General features: G+C 39.3%; 1 protein-coding gene across 6 annotated transcripts in view; it reads left to right on the top strand.

The window, feature by feature from the left end:
• The window catches only part of LOC108027275 (G protein-coupled receptor kinase 1), a 284,279-nt gene that overhangs the window by 248,187 nt on the left and 19,078 nt on the right, over positions 1 to 17,014 (top strand). For 5 of the 6 annotated variants that reach the window (XM_044091485.2, XM_050889929.1, XM_044091487.2 and 2 more), the window contains one exon: positions 7,578 to 7,784. The exons of the other annotated variant lie outside the window; for it this stretch is intronic. In XM_044091485.2, coding sequence (XP_043947420.1) covers positions 7,578 to 7,784 — 207 coding nt within the window. The remainder of the gene's footprint in view (positions 1 to 7,577; positions 7,785 to 17,014) is intronic. 6 annotated transcript variants of the gene reach the window in all.

Here is a 17,014-nt window from a genome sequence, read left to right on the forward strand (position 1 = left end):
AGTAGACTGAAGACAAGTAGGTGAGATCAGTGTCTAGCATAGCGGCACTGATCTGAGCAATCTCAGTTTGCATAAGTTCAAAGGTTAGAACGGTTCTACCCAAGACGCGGCGCAGATCCAATTTTACGGATGTAATGTGGCGAATGTGAAGGTATGAAACTCCACTTGATTCCATCATTGGCAAGCGGTTGTGTTAGATTGCGTTGATGCCATTGCGAAGATAAAAGTTGCTGCATCTTAACTAAAGCCCGTTTGGCACCAAAAAAATTCGTCCCATTATCGCTAAAGATCTGTGAGAACTTTCCTCGAAGGGACATGAAAAGCCGAAGACATGCCAGGAATGCTTCTGTTTCTAAGATCGGTGGCCAGTTCCAAATGTATGGCTGATGTTACATGGCAAACAAGGAGGCACATTTAGCCATTAGTTTTGCGGGGATTGCGGCCATGGTCCACCGTAATCACAGCCTGAGTGCCGAAAGGGTAAAGTTTCTGTTATACGGATGCCTGGTAAATCTCTGAGCCTCTTTCAGGTAAAGAATGCGAACAGTCTGAATATCTTCAAAAGTGCTTACCTTTCTATTTGTCAGCCTTAAAGATTTATTGGCTTTGGTCTTTTGGATGAAGCGTAAGGCGCAAGCTACAACACGTACCAGCTTTGTCCAGAACGAGATGCGTTGAGCCAATAAGCACGCTTCCTAAGTGTTTACTGCGATGATCTTCGCTTCTTCTTTGCCATCGTGTTCTGAAAGGGAAGCACATCACTTTTTACAGCGCAACTTTACCGCTAGCATTTCTGGATCTTGGAGCCATGGAGGTCCCATCTACCATAAATCGAAATGGATGAGATCTGAAGCAAGCACTCCTCGTGTGGCGCAGTCCGTATTTTGCTTTGTGCTTACGTGATGCCATGCGTTGCGCGGTAAGGATTCAAGTATTTCCGAGGTTCTATTTGCTACAAATGTTTTGAGCTTAGATGGTGGATGTGAAAGCCAAACCAAGACTATGGTTAAGACGCCCCATGAATGGTCTTGTGTTGTAGCGCAACCTTGACTGATAAGTAGTACAGTCGGCTCAGTATAAAAGCGCCACACGGCTAGAGACGCGGTAGAGACTGCTGCTTCAGCGGAGCAACTCCGGTTTTTCCTGCTATAAGCAAAACAGATACGGTGCCAACTGCTCGCTCCATTCTGCTATAGATGACTGCGGAATATGCCTTAATGAAGGCAGTAGTTCGATTTGATTATCATTGTTTTGGACAAAGCTCCGTGTACCAGCCAAATGATCCACACATTTTTGGCATGTAAAAGCTCAGCCGTTTCTCAATGTCTTCTGGCGATAGTTCTCGAATGTGGCCCAACTGAACATAATCTCGCATAAATTGCTTGTACTGTGAGTGCAGATTGGTGTCTTTCCTTAGGCGGCGTACTACACCCCTGAATCTTGTGAGTGCTCCCTGTAATGAATCCGAAAACGAAAGTTCGACGATGTAACGCCCGTCGTGTTGTAGAATACCGAGTATGTCTCTGTTCAACTTCATCTTTATCTGGTTTTCCATGAAATTCCTAGTTGACATCCTCCAGCTCCCGAAAGCGCCGTAGATATGTGTCAATGTCAATAGCCGTGTGCATTGCCGTTGTAGATGAACAGACGGTGGTTAAGATAGATGTTATGACAAATATAGTAGAAATGGCGATGATTTTGCCTCATTGTCAAACACCTTTTGACCGATGAACACGGTCCAAACGTAGTCGCTGCCTATGTCGACTGGTATGTCGACTGGCGCCATCGACTAATAGTCGGAATCCGCATATTCAAAGCCAATAAATGCCTTGAGTGTCCCTGACACCAAGATTTGTGACGGTGACCTTGCCAGTCCGAGTGTACGCACCGCTCGGAGATGTAAAACAGGTCCGAACCACTGTCCATGGGCAGGTAGTTTCTAACGAACACCAGAGCTGTTGGCAATGCATTTTTTTGTAGCCCTTGTGGCTGTGTTGCGGTTGTTGATCCGTTGCACAAAGACTCAGCTGTGGCAGTTGATGGTGACCGTATCATCTTCGGCAGCGCTTGGGATGTGCCTTTCATCTGGTGGGTATGTCGTAGAGACATTAGCTTGCGAGATCAAGAGAGTGGTGGCGATTGTGGCAAAACTTAGATGTAAATTTTGACTCACATCTTCGCGATACATGCCCATGCTTAAGGCAGTTAAGACACAGTGATTCGGCCGTCTTTGCTCGACTGACAATTTAGTTAACTGTGAGCAGGCATAGATCTTGTGCTCCTTGGAGTTACACTTCACAACAGAGGTGGCCTCTATCGATCGTTCCGATCGCTTTACCTTGCCAAGTTGTTGACCACCCTTAGAGTTTATTTCTGACTTACTTTTGCTGAGCTCTCGCATCGTCATTCTAAAAACTTGATAAGATCATTCACGGACGGTGATTCCAGATCCCGGCTTCCTTCGATCCATTTGCGACGGGTTTCAGCATCGATCTTAGCTAGAACAAAGTGTATAATCCAGCAGTCCCTTTTAATTTGCCCTGCTGCATCCAAATTCAGTGGATCCGTCCGTCACCTTGCACAGAGCTGTTACATCTGCTCTGGCGGTCGAAGGTAGCATCCGTTATTGGCATATGGCAAATCCAGTAAGCTGCTTTCCAAGGATGTACGTTTTTAAGTAGTCCAACTTTTGTATTCTTGTCAGATGCTACTTGCTATGGATCGTGCTCTCGAATATATTCTTGAAAGCTTACCACTCCTTGTAGTCGCCAGTGAATAACTTAATGTGCATTTTTGGCAGTTCATTATGCACCACAATTGCTGCCGAGTTGGCCCTTAAAATCGTGGCTTTTTGCTCAGCCAAATGCTCATTTAGCTGCTGTTGTTGTACCAGGAAGCTAACTAGGCTTTCGAACTAGGCCTCGTTTCGTTCGTTGTCGATGGCTGGATAGACGTACCCCTCCTATTCGTCAAAAAGGGCTCTTGGGCCTATCCTATGACACATGTATTTCATCAAGCTTTCATTTTGATTCCGCAAGTGGATCTTGCGACGCCGTTAGCAAACGCGTAATGCTTGCTTTCGCACGAATTCTTTCTGCCCTCAACGGTTTCAACTTATTCATATTAATCAGTAAATTAAATCTGGCGAAAAGGAAAATTCCTAAAAAATCTCAAATTAGTGACGCAGCACCAAAATATATCAAAAAATGGCAAAGTTTGAATTTCACCAAAGGAATAATAATAATAAGATTCAAAATTAAATAAATGCTGCAATGTGTTCATCAACAACCGCGACTACGAAATTTTAGGAAATAAGATAAATGATCAATTAGAAAATAATGGTAGTAATTAACAGATTAATTTATCATAAAATTAACAATCTTACTAATGATGCTAATGCAATACTGAAAGTTACCCAGACCTCGAAAGAAAAAGCCGCAAATGGGAACGACCCCATTAAAACGGATTAATCTAGAAATTTAAGAATTAAAGCAATAATCAATGATATAAAATATGAAAATTTGTTAAAATATAAGAGACAATTATTTGCAAATAACAAACCATGCGATTCCCATAATGTTTAGACAACTTTTACTTTAGAAAATATATTAGATTTTAATGAGACAATCTCGCTAGTCGAAAAATTTAAACAGTCACATTGCACACTGGTCCCCTTGCCCAATATTTTTGCAAAACCCCTTTTTTTAGTTATGAAAAAAAAAAACATTTTATCTCCTTAGAATAATATACATTTCATTTAAAAATCAGAAAGTCAGCTGTTCGTTGATCAGAAATATTGACTTTTTGGCGCGCTAAATAAAAGCACACTTTAAAGTAAGATTGCAAAAGTTCTTACACTTTAAAACAAAGTAAAAAAGAAAATATTAGTGGAGGTATGCAAAATTTAAGTGTCTTTGTGTATATGTGCTTTTGTAGAGTTGTATGTTTAACAATTTCAACATAGCATTTTTCGTGTTTCGTGGAACAGAAGTAGGTTGGATTGTACCGGATTATAACAACTATGTATTAACGTAATTTTGTTCTTGCACTTATTTACAATACGATGACATAAATCTTTTCCCTCGTTTTTGCTCCATTTTACAAAAAAAAAAACTTTGCTAGACAACATAGACCTATGTTATTGAAAAATACTAGAGTATTGGCTGGCACATGGACGCAAAACCGAAAGCCTTTACAACTTTGTGTTACAGCATCGAATGGAAACTTAAAGCAAAACATAGAGGATCCTTTGAAAAAGAGGATTATGAACTTTGTTGCTTTTGTTGCCGGAATAAAAAGAATCTTTCGGATAGTTCCAAGGCTTAAGGCGCAGAAAGAAAGTTGTCTTGCATTACGTTTTCAAGCGAAATTTCAGACTATATTTAAGAATCCCCCAAAAGTGGAGGACGGCGACGATTAAGCTATGGTGAAGGACGTTCTCGATTAAAGCATAGATTAGCTTGCGAAGTTTCAGAAGAAAATTATAATGATGTCAATCTCCTTGCTCATGCAACTACTTTCGCTGCCAAGTAAGCGTGCTTGAAACCCGTGAAGAAGGGAACAACGAAAGCTGAGCTTGTACCATTATCTCCAGAATAAGCTTAAGATTTTTTGATGGAGAATGGCGTTACCAAAAAACAGTACATGAGTATAAGACTGGAAAGTAAAAAGAGAAATTGTGAAATTTACCCAAGTTACAAGAAAATTATCGGTGCAAAAGATATATGCAAAGGTCTATATATTACAGAATCTGTCGCGTCTTATAACAGAACTTATTAAACCACACAGCCGAGCTTATTATGCTGTTACAAAAAGACGTGTTCAATGTTTATAAAGATATTTCCGGTTTGAGATTAATTGCCAGATATGGATTTGACGGTTCAACTGGCCAATGCCCTTACAAGCAAAATTTCGCACTGAAAGCTACAGACACATTCGATCAGACTCTGTTTGCGACAACACTAATACAGCTTAAGTTAGTGGATTTGAATGAATCGGCCTTGACAGTCTGTTCGGTTTTGCAGGCCTCTAAAAATTGAATTCATAAAAGAAACACAAAGTCCTATCAGAGCAGAGAAAAAACGACTAAATACGGAAATTGAAAATTTAGGGTAGTAGTAATTTCAAACCGAAAATGCCATATATTGATGGGAAAGTTTTTAATACTTTGACAGAAAGCAATTCGACCTAGTCATGCCAGTCTGTGGAGATTAATTGCCAGATATGGATTTGACGGTTCAACTGGCCAATGCCCTTACAAGCAAAATTTCGCACTGAAAGCTACAGACACATTCGATCAGACTCTGTTTGCGACAACACTAATACAGCTTAAGTTAGTGGATTTGAATGAATCGGCCTTGACAGTCTGTTCGGTTTTGCAGGCCTCTAAAAATTGAATTCATAAAAGAAACACAAAGTCCTATCAGAGCAGAGAAAAAACGACTAAATACGGAAATTGAAAATTTAGGGTAGTAGTAATTTCAAACCGAAAATGCCATATATTGATGGGAAAGTTTTTAATACTTTGACAGAAAGCAATTCGACCTAGTCATGCCAGTCTGTGGAGCAAAGCCCCTAGACTTCATGACTGTGGCTGATGTTCAATCGGACAAATTTACGACAAAGAACTCCCATGTGCTCGAGTATGGAGTAATTCCCCTACATGCGTGGATTCGTTCTTTTTAATTTGTTTTAAAAGTGTCATACAGAATTGGTACTGACAAGTGGCACAAATTGTGGGAGGAGCTTGGACTCCATGTCGATAAGCCCAAAGCAAATAGAAGCGGCAGTACCACAGCGAGGAGAGCATTTTTCCATACCGACAAATTTGCATATGCTCTTGGGTTCGACCAGGAGATTTTGAGAAATTTATATTTTATTTTTAAAGCAATTTCAAGCAACTTTGAAATAGGTGGTTCAAAATTTAAAAGTTTCTGTTCAAAAACTGCAACAAAATTTATAAAAATAATAGACGTGGCATGCAAGACAAAATAGTTGCTTAAACACCATTACTGACGTTTTTTGTAGAGCACTTGATTCATCAGATCCGATGGTTTCCAGCATCCACATCAAGGAAAGACTACATCAAAACAAGTCGATTTCCAAAATAGTTATCCTACTACAGATAATGATGATGAAGATGACTTGGATACATTTGAATGTAACGATGCCTATTCCTTTAGTTTAGATGTTGAAAGTAATTAAACATTAATTAAGTAAACATATTATAATTTTTGAAGATGCATTTGGAAGTTAAAAATTGGTAGGGCGGGAGGGGATAGGGGATTGAGGGGATGTTTATTAAAGTTATTTTATATATACGAGTATTTAAAATTTATTGGATATATATACTATTGGCTTTTCCAAAGGTATTTTATATATATTTAAAATTTATTGGATACGTTGGCCCAATTTTCATGGATGTTTTGTAAATTTTTGTCCCGTGGTGCATTTCTATGGGGCGGAAAGGAAGGCGTGTCCAGACTTTGCGTATATAATAACTATATAATGAGCAAAGTTTCAATTCTGTAGCTTCATTTCTCTAGTTTATTCAAAAATATTGGACATCGGGACCAGTGTGCATTGTCTGAATACAAAGAAAAAAATATAGACAATAAGAAATGACCACCATCGTGGGATTGCAGAATAGCCAATTTCCAAAGTTGATAAAACTCAGACAAGTTCATACAACTATAAAAAAACTTAAATGCATTGGCCAATGGCAGTTAAATTTGGTCAACAGCGACAGCTATGAAGAGCAGCAGCCAATGAAAATAAAAAACGTTGGCAGCAACGGCAACAGCGGCAGATATGAATCGACGCGTAGTCAGTTTTTAATTCAACTCAATAAATTATGTTTGATTTCTTTATATAAAAAAAATATTGATTATTAATTTATTTATGTCTAAAAACAGTTATTAAAGTATATTGACAATATCGTTTTCTTAAGAAAAACTCACTAAATAATGTAAGACAAATTGTACACAAATGGTACTTATGTTTTAAATATGAAATGGTTAAACAACTTTAAAATCCTGGAAAAATATCTTAAATCTTAAACTTATTTGTTGTCTCTCATTTACTTTACCACACAGTATCACCATATACGAAGAAGTGAATTTGCAGTGATATGTCTTTCCTCTCATTTTTCTACGGTTACAGCCGCAAAATCGAGCTCAGAATGCTAAATTCAGCATCGCTTTCGTCCCGATACCGTGAAAAGGCAAGAACAGAAAATACAAAAACCAATAGCCGATCTCGATTTTAACCGCTCTCAATTTTTCTGGGTGTACATGTTACTTACTTTCTGACGAATAACTTTTACTTTACGAAGTAAACTATCTGTCTGATAACTATTACTAACTAAGTTACATAATTGGATCTTTATTTGTTTACCTCAATGGCTGTGAAAAATCATGAACTCTTTGAATCCGCACTTTGAATTGTGTTCGCCAAAATATTACCTGTCGTAAGGATTCTGAGAAAAAGAACTTAATATATATATTCTAGCAGCCACCGAGGTACATTTTTTATAGAGCATAGTGTTATTGGTATAATTATATTTATTTTCTTTTCAGGTGGCAACAGGAAGTTTCTGAAACAGTATTTGAAACTGTCAATTCTGAAACTGACAGAATTGAACAAAAAAGAAAATCAAAGCAAAAACAACACTTCGATACCGATGAAAAAGAATCGGATTGCATTTTACATGGGTACATAAAAAAACTTGGAGGATCTTTTGCGTCTTTATGGCAGACGAAATATGCCAAGCTATATCCAAATAGGTAGGTGTGTATTTGGGTTCAAGTAGGGTCCAATAAAATAGGCAATGATCGTCGGGTTTAAATGACACAGTTAAAATGTGTTAACTCATGGTGAACTCGAACGTGATTAAAAAAAATTCCCCTCATAACTCGGTGCCGGACCATCAGAATCCTTAAAATCCAAGTTCATTGGTTAGATAATAGTTTTTCCGAAATAACAACATTTTTTGGAAAAAAACCGCTAATTTGTCTGTGTAAAATCAAAATTATGAACAAAAAAAATAGTATCGTTTCCTTGTAAATTATGTACAGAAATAGTGTTTAAAATTTCGAAAGGATTGGTGCAGTAGTTTTAAAGAAATGATGGGCACCGACTTTAAAGACGTGAGTTGTGGGAAAAACGCTATAAATTTTTAAACACAAAAAAATTCAGTGTAAAACCAAAAACCGACAGGTATAAAAATTCTCATAGCTTCGTTAATTTTGCTTTTATTGACTTCAAATGTAACACAATATTCTTCAGATATTATAAGTATGCTTTAAACTTGAAAAATAAAAACAAAATTTTAATTTTTATGCCTTACCTCGGCGAAAACTATCTCTAAATATCTATCACCCTTTAGTTTGGCGCATAAAAGATCTCATCACGTGCGCAACTTGCAGATCTCATAGAAATCACAAAAAAACTTACAGCTTCGACAAGCAACGCACAAAGCAAACACAGAACATAAAATTCAAATTGTAAATCAATTACCAAAGATTTTACAAGGAAAATTCATTCGCGAAGCCATCGAAAATAACGACCCGTATCAATTAAAGGACCGTCTTAGGCAAATACAAAAACAAATACAAATTCGAAACGCAGAAAAAAACCCGACCATTCACTTTAAAAGTCAAGAGAACTTGAACCTTATAATGCGATGTTTGAGACATAAATGGTCACGCACGTAAGTGCGCATGTGCTTTGGCGGGGTAGGGTAGCTGCAAGGGTATACAAACTTCGGCTTGCCGAAGTTAACTTCCTTTATTGTTTTTATTATTTTTTTCTTTGGGGATGCTTACAAAAATTGCCGAAATATTGTATGCATTGCCTTAAGCACAATCTCCGGTCTTAAGATGTATGTTGGGACGGAGGTGACTTAACCGCTGAAAATAAGAAGAGCTCTTGCACCCACGTTGGGCGTTGGTACAGCTGCGAAACCAAAACTATGCAAAACCTAGAAAAACTAATCTTCTCTACCCCAAACATCCCATCCAATTTTGTCAACAAATCCTACAGTCATCCGACACCAAATGCTTGATTTGTTTCAGAAACTCCGTTTTTAAATCTCTTAGGTATTGCAGAACAGACCAGTAGATAAATTTTGGAATCATGAGAAGGTAAATACGTTTTTTCTTTATTCTTTAACAAAAATGTATCCCATTAAACAACAAATTCAAGCATAGCTCTTTATCAATACCAACATTACAAACAGTTAAATGGAATGCAGATATAGAGAATCTAAAGAGAATATAAAGATCAAATCTATCAAAAAGATCAAATTTCAAGCGTACTTTCTATTTTCTATATTTTCTGCATTGAATAATTTGTATATTTTTTTAACTTACTTAATCGTTAATTTTTTACAGTAAACACGGATTTATGGTATCAGTACATAAATCGATTTTTTTTGTTGCCAGCTTTGATGCTTAGAGTGTCTCTGCAAATTAAATGGTCCCAAATTTGTTCTGAAGGAAAGATACTTATAAAAGAAATGAATGTTTCGTCGATTTCCTCCATTCCAACTTGGATATTGATATTAAAACTTTTAAATATAAATATCTCGGGTGCTTTTAGGCAACTTAATGAGGGGTTCAATACCGTCTGTGCCCAGTTTAATAATAAAAAATTATTAACAGAGTCGCCTAAACGCAAAAAAGCCAGCTTAACCGCCGTTAATACCACCATGGAATCCAACCCAAATCCGAACTTGGTAGCAGCAGTTCCTGCCGACACAGGGTTAAGCTAACCAACTGTGCGTATGGATACAGCTAGCTCGAGTATAGTCCAAGTTCCGGACTAAAAGCTTCTGTACTGGCTAAGTCAAAGAAATCGGTGCAGACCGTTCCTATAGGTACTGTAGGCACTGTTCCTGGATCTCAGCCTAGTGAGGTTCAGACGTAAGGAACTTTCAGTTGTTCCACAAAGGAAGCAATTATTTGTTTCTAGATTCACCCCAGATACCACATCTGAGGATGTTCTGGAATTTATACGTGAAAAATTCCCATCCAGAGATATTAATGTCCTGATTGCCGTTACCTCTAGCCTAACATCTGAAAGAATTCTCATTCATATACCCAATGAAATTGAATTTCTAAGTGTAAAAGTTTCTTTGCCAGCGTAATCTGTTTTTGTTACATGTTCTTATATTCCACCTGGCTCTGACCTAGTAATTTATGAGCACCATCTGTCTGCAATAAAATCTGTTTTATCCCTTCTTTCTAACAGAGACCTATTGATTGTTTTAGGTGACTTTAACCTACCTGATATTTCTTGGTCTCCTCCTACTGACTCATTTGTCGCTATGCCGTTATCCGCCCATGATTTTGTGGATGGCCTTTTAGAATTATCTTTACAGCAAGTAAACTTTATAAAAAATTCCTTAAGAAAACAATTAGATCTTGTGTTTGTTTCAGATCCGTCTGAAATCACAGCTTGTAGAATTGACGTTCTTGTTGTACCTGAAGACCTATATCATCCAACTATGGAACTTACAATTTGCCTCCCCTGCTCTGATACCCTCTCTCCTTTAGTTTCTCTAACTAAAATGAGATGTTTTCGTAAATGTAACTATAATAAACTTAACGATATGATTTCTCATTATAATTGGACAAACTTGTACAATTGTACAGACATTGAAAGTGCCACTGAACTATTCTATACAGTCTTAAATACGTTTTTTAATGAATGCGTAGCTGATGGGCTTCTTTCAAACCTAAACAGACCTCCTTGGTTTACCAATGCGCTTCAAAGACTTAAAAACCTTAAATCTAACACTTATAAAAAGTATAAAAAATCGGGTAGACCAGCAGATTTTTCGAAATATGTTGTGGCTCGAACAGATTTTAATGTTCTCAACAGTCATTGCTACTCTATGTATCTAAGTCGATGTAAATTTGAATTTTCAAACGATCCGAAACAGTTTTACAATTTTGTTAATGCCAAGCGTATGGCATTGGCATTGCCTTCACCGGTACGTCTAAACTCAATGAAGGCATCGACGGATTCTGATATTGCTGATTTATTTCCAGAGTTTTTCCAAACTACTTATAGTTCGACAGCTTGGTCAAATTCTAATTACCCTAATCCCTCAAATAGGGCAAATTGTATTTTCTCCCCTTTAATTACCGAAAGCTCTCTCGTAAGAGATTTAGCAACAACAACGCCAACATGCTCTCCCGGTCCAGATGGACTTCCTGGATGTGTGCTTAAGTTTTGTGCGTCAACCATTTGTAAACCGATTCTTAAATTTTTTAATTTGTCTATTTCATCATCAGTTTTTCCTTCTATCTGGGAGGACTCTTTTATTATTCCACTGCATAAAAAAGGTGCGAAGGCAGATGCCCAAAATTATAGAGGTATTTCTAAATTGTCCGCAATTCCTAAAGCATTTGAACGTATTATCACTTCTTATTTGCAACATTTATGTTCCTCGCTTATATCACCGTGTCAGCATGGTTTTGTTAAGCGAAGATCAACCACCACCAACCTTCTTGAATTGGCCTTTATTGTAAAAAATGGGTTTAAGAAAAAAAATGCAGACTGACATTTTATATACAGATTTTAGTAAGGCCTTTGACTCCGTTAACCACTCTCTTCTTTTATTTAAATTAGATCAGCTTGGTTTTCCTGGTAATCTATTATCTTGGATTTCATGTTACTTGAATGGTTGGACTCTGAGGGTTATATTTAACAATGTTTTTTCAAAATTGAACTACGTCACATTTGGAGTGCCTCAGGGTAGTCATTTAGGCCCTTTGCTATTTACTTTGTTTACTAACGATCTTCCCTCAATCATAACACATTCTCGTGTACTAATGTATGCTGATGATGTTAAGCTTTGTTTATCATATAATGTATAGCGTCGGGATTTAACTTACAGTCGGATATTGATTGTTTTCATGGATGGTGTGAGTACAACCTTTTAAATTTGGACTGCCTTAAATGCAACGTTATGACTTTTTATAGGAGTACTCCTACTTTTATCAGTTACTTTCTTAAAAATACGCCACTAAATATTCAGTTAACGATTTAGTTTTATTTCTTGACCCTAAACTTAAATTTGACTGCCACATTATGTCCACTGTTAACAAAGCCATGAGTGTTCTTGGATTTACAAAGCGTTGGTCAAAAGAATTTGATGACCCTTATACGACCAAATTATTATTCCCTCCCTTGTCCGTCCTATTTTGGAATATTGTTCGTCGATTTGGAGTCCACAATATCAAGTGCACATCGACCGTATTGAGTCGGTGCAAAAAAAATTCTCTTATTTGCCCTGCGTAGTTTGAACTGGGATCAAAACGTAGGGCTTTCTTCTTACGAGAGTAGATTACAATTGCTTAATTTACCTACACTTGTAAATCGTAGAACAATGCTTGGTACTATTTTTATACAAAATCTTATAAGAGGTGACATTGATTCTGCAGAACTTTTAAACCGCCTAACATTCAACGTTCCCGTTAGACTAACACGAAATTATTATCCTCTAAATTTGCCACGATGTACATCAAATTTTTGTCTGCACGAGCCCTTTCGCGTTCTATGTAATAACTATAATAAACATTATCATTTAATTTGCATTTCAACATCTATCCCGATATTAAAAACTAATATTTTAACTCATTTGCTTAATTCTTAGTTATGCCTTTTATTTTCATTTGTGCCCCGTCTCTATTTGTTTTATGTATGTATCTTCCTCGCGAACTCGCATTTTTTGCCCAAATTGATAAAAGGGCCCCCGCGTAACAAGCACGTGCTTGGTGTCGTTGGGCCACTTGTTTGTACTGTTTGAAGTGCATCAACGTCCATATATTATATAATATAATATATATTGAAAATGAATTGACATGTCAATCCAAACCTGTTGTTTTAGGGCCCAGCTTTTAGCTTTCATCGGCGATGATAAACCAAATTAATTGATGTCAACTTTGTTACCATTTAAAAGAAGATATAAAGATCATAAGTCCAATCAACACGTAAGAGACGCATCGCATGAACTAAAGCAGGGAACATTTTTCAATTTTAAACGGCATCCTTGATTTTTTGTTGGCCATTCCAGATGAACCGTCTGAGCCCATGCCAGACTCAAAGTTGGTTAGGGTGATTTCAAATAATCTAAGATTAGATGTTGAACACAAAATATAACATGTAATAAAACCCCCATAGCGTCGATAAGCAGACAATGACATCGTCATTTAAAGATCCATATAGTTAGTCTTCTACTCCTCAAAATATATACAAGTATTACAATGAAAGCATATTGGATCAGCATGAAACTTGGGGGAATGAGCCGATACATCGGAAATGGACTAGTTGATGTTAAATTGGTCCAAAGAAGGATATACAAGGTGAGTTCCAAAGTAAACAGGACTTGAAAAAAAAAGCCAACAAATAGTTTCTTCGGCAAAATTAATTTATTTTATTCAAAATAGTCTCCTTCTGCTTTAATACAGCGTTTTGCTCGGTCCAAAAACATGTCGGACGAGTGTTTTAGCTCGTCGCCCGATATGGCCGCCAGTATGCCGGTGCAAGCCTTTTGAATGGCCTCTACGTCTGCATAACGCTTTCCTTTCATCGGCAAATGCATGTTTCCGAAAATGTAAAATAGTCGGACACAAGCGTAGATCGATGAGACGGCGCATTATCGTGCAACAAACGCCAACTTACATCTTCGCGATATTCGGGACGAACACATCAAAAACGGCGCACCAAACGCTTCAAAATTCCAAGGTAGAATACCGCATTAACGTTTTGGCCGGGTGGAACAAATTCTTTGTGGACAGTACCCTTGGAATCATAAAAACAAATCAGCATTGTCTTCACTTTTGACTTCCCCAGACGCGATGTTTTGTCCCACATGTTCATCGTCATTTATATCCCCACGACATCTTTGAAAACGTTGTAACCACTCGTGCACTCTGCTACGCGATAGGCAAACGTTTCGGTAACATTTTTACCAATTTTAAAAGAAATTTTAATGTTGGCTCTTTGCTCGAAGCTTATTTTCACACCGATGACAAAAACATACTGACACTTAAAACGCAATAACCTCACTTCCAATATACGAAATGTCATATTTTTACTGGAAGTCGATAAACGATAGCAGATTCTAGAGGGCGCTAGATTAAAAAAGTTTTTTTTACTTTGGAAAACACCTTATAGCTGCTTAAGCGAAGAAGGCATCATATGTTGTAAGGAAAGTAAAAAGTGTTTTGTCCTTTGTGTTCGCATTATAACGGGTGTTTTTTTAGAGGTATAGAACTTTAAGTTGCAATAAAACAACGATGGATTATTCGATTGACATGAATTTTTTTATTCGAAAGATAATCTTGTGGCATTACATTTTATATATGATTTCTGGAAAATGTAGTCGGCTCGGCTGTAGTCCAATATCAACATTTGCGGCCGTATATCGGCAATAACACGGCTTCCAAATGGTCAATCTTTTGTGGCTTATCCGCATAGACCAAAGACTTTACATAGCCCCACGGAAAGTAGTCTAGCGGAGTTAAAACAGAAGATCTTGGAGGCCAATTTATAGGTCCAAAACGTGAAATTAGGCGGTCATCAAACGTGTTTTTCAATAAATCGATTGTGGCACGAGTTCAATTCAGGAATGAAAAAGTTAGTAATCAGGGCTCAATACCGATCACCATTGACTGTAACGATCTGGACATCATAGTTTTTGAAGCACCAATCAATCAATGAATCGAAATTTTCAAAAAAAAAAGGAAGAGACAGACACAAAAGCATATGTATGCAAGATACAATATTGCTCATTGTGTTAGCGACTACCACAAATAAAAAAACGTAATGCTTAAGGAGTATGCTAGCAGTGCATATAAAAATTGGTGACGTGCATTGACTGCTGCATAGTAGAATGAAAAGTCTCGGAATTAGTGTACCTCAAGTGTTTGCAGGGTTTCTCAAAAACCGGCAATAAACATTTTTTTTTAACGTTTGTTGTTACTTATTGAATCTTCTCTAGGGCTTAAGGGACTAACAATAAGTTTTCAAATCTTAATCTATGTTACGTTAATTTATATTATTTTTATTTCCAGGGATAATATTATAAGTTAGACAGGGGAAATCGTTTCGCTGTAGTCGGGAGTGGTAGCTTAGCCGGGTAAGTTGTCTTGCTAGTGGATTTGGGTGACTTGAAAGTCTGGCTTCGTATTTAATTTTCCTGCAAACAATTTCTTCTTTTACGGGATTTATATCCAGGTCTCTCTGGATGTTCGCGTTACGGATGTACCAGGGGGCTCCAGTTATTGTTCGTAGGATTTTTGATTGTACTCGTTGAATTGTAACGAACTGATTTCTTTGGTTTCTGCCTGCTACGGTATTTGTGCGGCTAGCTCAGTAGATTGTGTGTGTAGTTCAGTGAAAAGGCACAGAATTCTCGGGTTCGGAGTGGGTTTATTGCGGGTATAACTGCAGTCGGCTTTATAACTTGCTCGTCTCGCTGTCTCCGACGGTGTGGGTTGTCTTGTCGCTCCTCGAAGATCCTTGACCGCTGACTGCTCCTGACGTGGCTGGCTGTCTTGTCGCTCCTCGAAGATCCTTGACCGCTGATTGCTCCTGACGTAGCTGGCTCGGTGACTGCTCGGCCACGGTTCAGACTCGCTATGGGGTCAGCCGTGCGGGCTTAGGGAAGCGTCACCGTTCTCAGCCTGGGGGAACAGACCGACGAGCTCTCCAGGATCACTCCTCTCGATACCCGACCGCCTGTCCCTTGCTCTGTCCCGGATGGTCCCACGGGCTTCCGCTCAGATCGTGCGGACAGTCAAGGCAGAACGCCAGGAAGCTGCCTCGCTTTTCACTTCGCTTCTGTGCCTCGTGTAAACGAACGTTCCACCCTAGCCTCACCCTTCCGCGTACTGTCCGTGCCGTTCCTGCGGGCCCGATCCTCCTTGCGTGGCCGTTGCGGTGTGGTGTCCTGATTGCTGGTGGCGATATCCTGCGAACTACTTCTGACAGGTGGCTGTAGGCCTTGACTTCTGCGCTGGATTCGAGGGTATACGCCGATCCGGGACTTCTCTCCCTTCTGGCTCGTGACTCTCAGGGTTCTGTTGCGCCGCTCCGGGACTTCTTTCCCTTCTGGCTCGCTACTCTAGGGGTTCTGTTGCGCCGTTCCGGGACTTCTCTCCCTTCTGGCCCGCTACTCTAGGGGTTCCGTTGCGCCGCTCCGGGACTTCTCTCCCTTCTGGCTCGCTACTCTAGGGGTTCTGTTACGCCGCTCCGGGACTTCTCTCCCTTCTGGCTTGCTACTCTCGATTTCAAATCTCAGTCTAGTAGACCCTCCAGGCGTACCGCCAGGACTTCGTCGGCAGGACAGAACAGAACTTAGCCGTGTGGCGCCTCCTTAGACCTCAGCCACCTGTATCTCAGTTCGGAGATTCCTAGTAATCCCAATCCCGAACGTCTCGACGTGACGATCTTGCTCCTCGTAGGCTCCCACGGCGCTGCTTCCGACGACTCCTTGCTCTCGACTGACTGCTCGCTCTTGACTGACTGATCCCGACTGAATGCTCTCGACTGAATGCTCTCCACTGGATGACTGATCTGAATGCTCTCGACTGAATGACTCCTGCCGAATGACTGATCTCGCTGCCAGCGCCCTGCGGGTTTATATAGGGCCTCTGGGACCCGTTATTTCCCTTTTGCACACGGCCCGCCAAAACTCTCCACACCGGGTCCAAAGTCCATGGTTTCTGTTTGACCCTCTTGTCCTTGACGCACTGCCTCCCCCCGCCGTCCAGCCTGATGCCGCCGTCCCGCTGATCCCGGAGACGCATGCGACACGTTTGTGTGCCGCACCGCTGCTGAGATGTGGCACCTTCTTTTCAAAGTCCAAAGTCCGGCGGCGTCCCTCTACTCCTTTTTGCACACGGCACTCTCGCTCCGCCCGCCAAGTCTCCGCTCTCTCCGTCTCCATTGTTGGTCTCCAAACTCTCTTGGTCTCCGAACCCTCTTGCTCTCCAAACTC

This window comes from Drosophila biarmipes, unplaced genomic scaffold (genome assembly GCF_025231255.1).
Source record: "Drosophila biarmipes strain raj3 unplaced genomic scaffold, RU_DBia_V1.1 ptg000009l, whole genome shotgun sequence".
In the NCBI taxonomy this organism is placed as follows: domain Eukaryota; kingdom Metazoa; phylum Arthropoda; class Insecta; order Diptera; family Drosophilidae; genus Drosophila; species Drosophila biarmipes.